The sequence below is a fragment of the Nicotiana tomentosiformis genome, chromosome 11, assembly GCF_000390325.3.
Source record: "Nicotiana tomentosiformis chromosome 11, ASM39032v3, whole genome shotgun sequence".
In the NCBI taxonomy this organism is placed as follows: Eukaryota; Viridiplantae; Streptophyta; class Magnoliopsida; order Solanales; family Solanaceae; genus Nicotiana; species Nicotiana tomentosiformis.
This window is the reverse complement of record NC_090822.1, coordinates 127,138,960-127,141,796: the sequence shown is the minus strand read 5'-3', so window position 1 is coordinate 127,141,796 and position 2,837 is coordinate 127,138,960. Positions and strand designations below refer to the sequence as shown.

Sequence of the window (2,837 nt, the reverse complement as noted above, 5' to 3'; positions counted from 1 at the left end):
TAGGCAACTCAAGAATCATGAAAAGAACTATCCAACACATAATTTAGAACTTGCGGCAGTGGTATTTGCATTGAAAATTTGGCGTAATTATTTATATGGGGTCCATGTGGATATATTCACGGACCATAAGAGCCTTCAATATAATTTCAAGCAGAAGGAATTGAACCTGAGGCAGAGAAGATGGCTTGAGTTACTCAAGGACTATAACATTGATATTCTATATCATCTGGGAAAGGCCAATGTTGTGGCAGATGCTCTTAGCCGGAAATTTATGGGTAGTTTGGCTCACTCGGAGGCATATCAAAGGACGTTGGCCAAAGAAGTCCACCAATTGACTAGTCTGGAAGTTTGTCTTGCGGACTATAGTGAAGGAGGGGTAATTGTGCAAAATAGGGCTGAATCATCGCTTGTAATGGAAGTCAAAGAGAAGCAATACAATGATCCATTGTTGGTGTAATTGAAAGAGGGGATTCATAAACATAAGACCACAGCCTTTTCTCTTGGCATGGATGATGGTACACTAAGGTACCAATGGCGACTATGTGTTCCAAACGTGGATAGTCTCCATGAAAGAATTATGACTGAAGCTCACACATCTAGGTATTCCGTGCACCCAGGTTCTACAAAAATGTATTATGATCTTAAGAAAGTCTATTCGTGGAATGATATGAAGAGGAATGTGACGGACTTTGTGGCAAGATGTCCGAATTGTCAACAAGTGAAGGCCGAACACCAACGGCCCGGTGGGTTGGCACAAAACATAGAAATTCCAATGTGGAAGTGGGAAATGATTAATATGGACTTTGTGGTAGGATTACCACGCACTCCGCGTAAGTTTTACTCGATTTGGGTGATTGTGGATCGACTCACGAAATCAGCACACTTTTTGCCGGTTAAGTCTACCGACACAGTAGAACAATATGCTCTGTTGTATATCAAAGAAATAGTCAAGTTGCATGGCACCCCAGTTTCCATCATTTCTGATCGGGGAGCACAATTCACTGTTAATTGTTAGTAGAAATTTCAGCAAGGTTTAGGTACTCAGGTGAATCTTAGTACAACCTTTCACCCGCAAACTGACGGGCAGGCAGAGCGAACTATTCAAATGCTTAAGGATATGTTGCGTGCTTATGTACTAGACTTCAAAGGTAGCTGGGATGATCATTTACCACTCATAGAATTTGCATATAACAATAGCTATCATGCTAGCATTCGGATGGCACTGTTCGAGGCTTTATATGGTAGGAGATGTAGATCTCCCATTGGGTGGTTCGAAATTGGGGAGGTAGAGTTGATAGGGTCATACCTCGTACATCAGGCTATGGAAAAAGTTAAAATCATTAAGGAGCGGTTGAATACTGCTCAGAATCATCAGAAATCCTATTTAGATGTTCGTCGTAGGGATTTGGAGTTCAAAGAAGATGATTGGGTATTCTTGAAAGTTTCCCCCATGAAGGGTGTAATACGATTTGGTAAGAAAGGGAAATTGAGTATGAGGTATGTCGGACCGTACAAAATCATTCAGAGGATCGGTGAGGTGGCGTACAGGCTCGAGCTACCACCTGAGATGTCATTAGTACACCCGATGTTTCGTGTGTCTATGTTAAAGAAAGTAGTTGGAGACCCGACAGTCATTGTTCCCGTTGAGACTATTGAGGTTAATGAAGAATTGACTTATGAAGAGATTCCAGTTTCTATTATTGATTGGCAAGTCAGAAAGTTGAGAAACAAGGAAATTGTATCTGTGAAAGTTCTATGGCGAAACCAAAAGATTGAAGAGGCTACTTGGGAGGCCGAGGAAGAAATGAAGAAAAAGTATCCTTATTTGTTTGAATGACCATGTATTTATGAATTGTGCCTTATGAAAATTCTAAGAGATACTTTCCATAAATTATGTATGATTTGTACATTTGATGTTAAGGTGTTCCTTTCTGGTAATACATTGCTTGTGAGGCCATAATTGGTGTTGTTTTGTATTATGTTACATCGTTGGATTATGTATATGTTGTTAGGATGTGTTTCTGGGGCTCTCTGACAGGTGGATAGGCCTAGTTACAAGGGATACTCAGCCGAAAGTTTTGGAAATTTAGGGAGTTAGTCAAATTTGGGGTTGCTGGTGAGTGGTATGAAAAACTGAGTTACATAAGATGCTAATAACAGATTTTGACCCTCATTCGAGGACAAATGATCCTAAGTGGGGGAGCATGTAAGGCCTCGTGAATTTTTGCAAAGGAAAATAAAAATAATGTTTCATGGTGCCGGACTAGGCTTACGTGTATGAGGATTGTATAAATCTGTAGCTCAGACTTTTTGGGTTAAACAATGCATCAGAAAGTAAAGGAAAAATTTTGGTAGAAAAGTGTGTTTCTGCGGTCCATTATGCGACCGCAGAATCACTCTGCGGGCCGCATAATGGCCGCAGAAGTGAGGCAGGAGAGGTTCAGTCTGGAAGCAATTATGTGGTCAACTAGGCGACCGCATAATAGTTATGCGGACCACATAATGACCGCAGACACAGACAAATTTTTGGTCATTTTGGGCACCGATTATGCGACCGATATGCTGTCTGCATAACCTTTTTGCAGTCGCATATGCGACCGCAGAACTTGTTCCGAAGCTTCATTTTTAGGTTTTTAAAAGCAGACCCTACTTTGTTAAATACACATTTTGGGCCATTTTTGAGCTATAATCTGATATTTTAGAGTGAGAGAGAGTGTCCTAGAGTGAAAAGGTGTTCCTCAATAATTGATTCTTCAATTCTTGCTCAAGTTTTGGAAGATTAAGAAGGGAAACTCACTAGGTCTTCATCCTAGAGGTAAGATTCTATACCCTAACCC

At 40.7% G+C, this 2,837-nt stretch overlaps 1 protein-coding gene across 1 annotated transcript; it reads left to right on the top strand.

The window, feature by feature from the left end:
- The first annotated feature begins 1,321 nt into the window (after positions 1–1,321).
- LOC138902138 (uncharacterized) lies at positions 1,322–1,837 on the top strand. Its single transcript, XM_070189960.1, has 2 exons — positions 1,322–1,429; positions 1,610–1,837. Exons 1-2 carry the CDS (start codon positions 1,322–1,324, stop codon positions 1,835–1,837), a joined length of 336 nt encoding a protein of 111 aa, XP_070046061.1.
- Positions 1,838–2,837: the final 1,000 nt, after the last annotated feature.

What these genes read in the sequence shown, in the direction of transcription:
- LOC138902138 (XM_070189960.1), top strand. Translation starts at nt 1,322, where the DNA reads ATGGAAAAAGTTAAAATCATTAAGGAGCGGTTGAATACTGCTCAGAAT. An exon ending in AGTTCAAAGAAGATGATTGG is followed by an intron (nt 1,430 to 1,609) that starts GTATTCTTGAAA and finishes TCTATGTTAAAG; the next exon opens with AAAGTAGTTGGAGACCCGAC.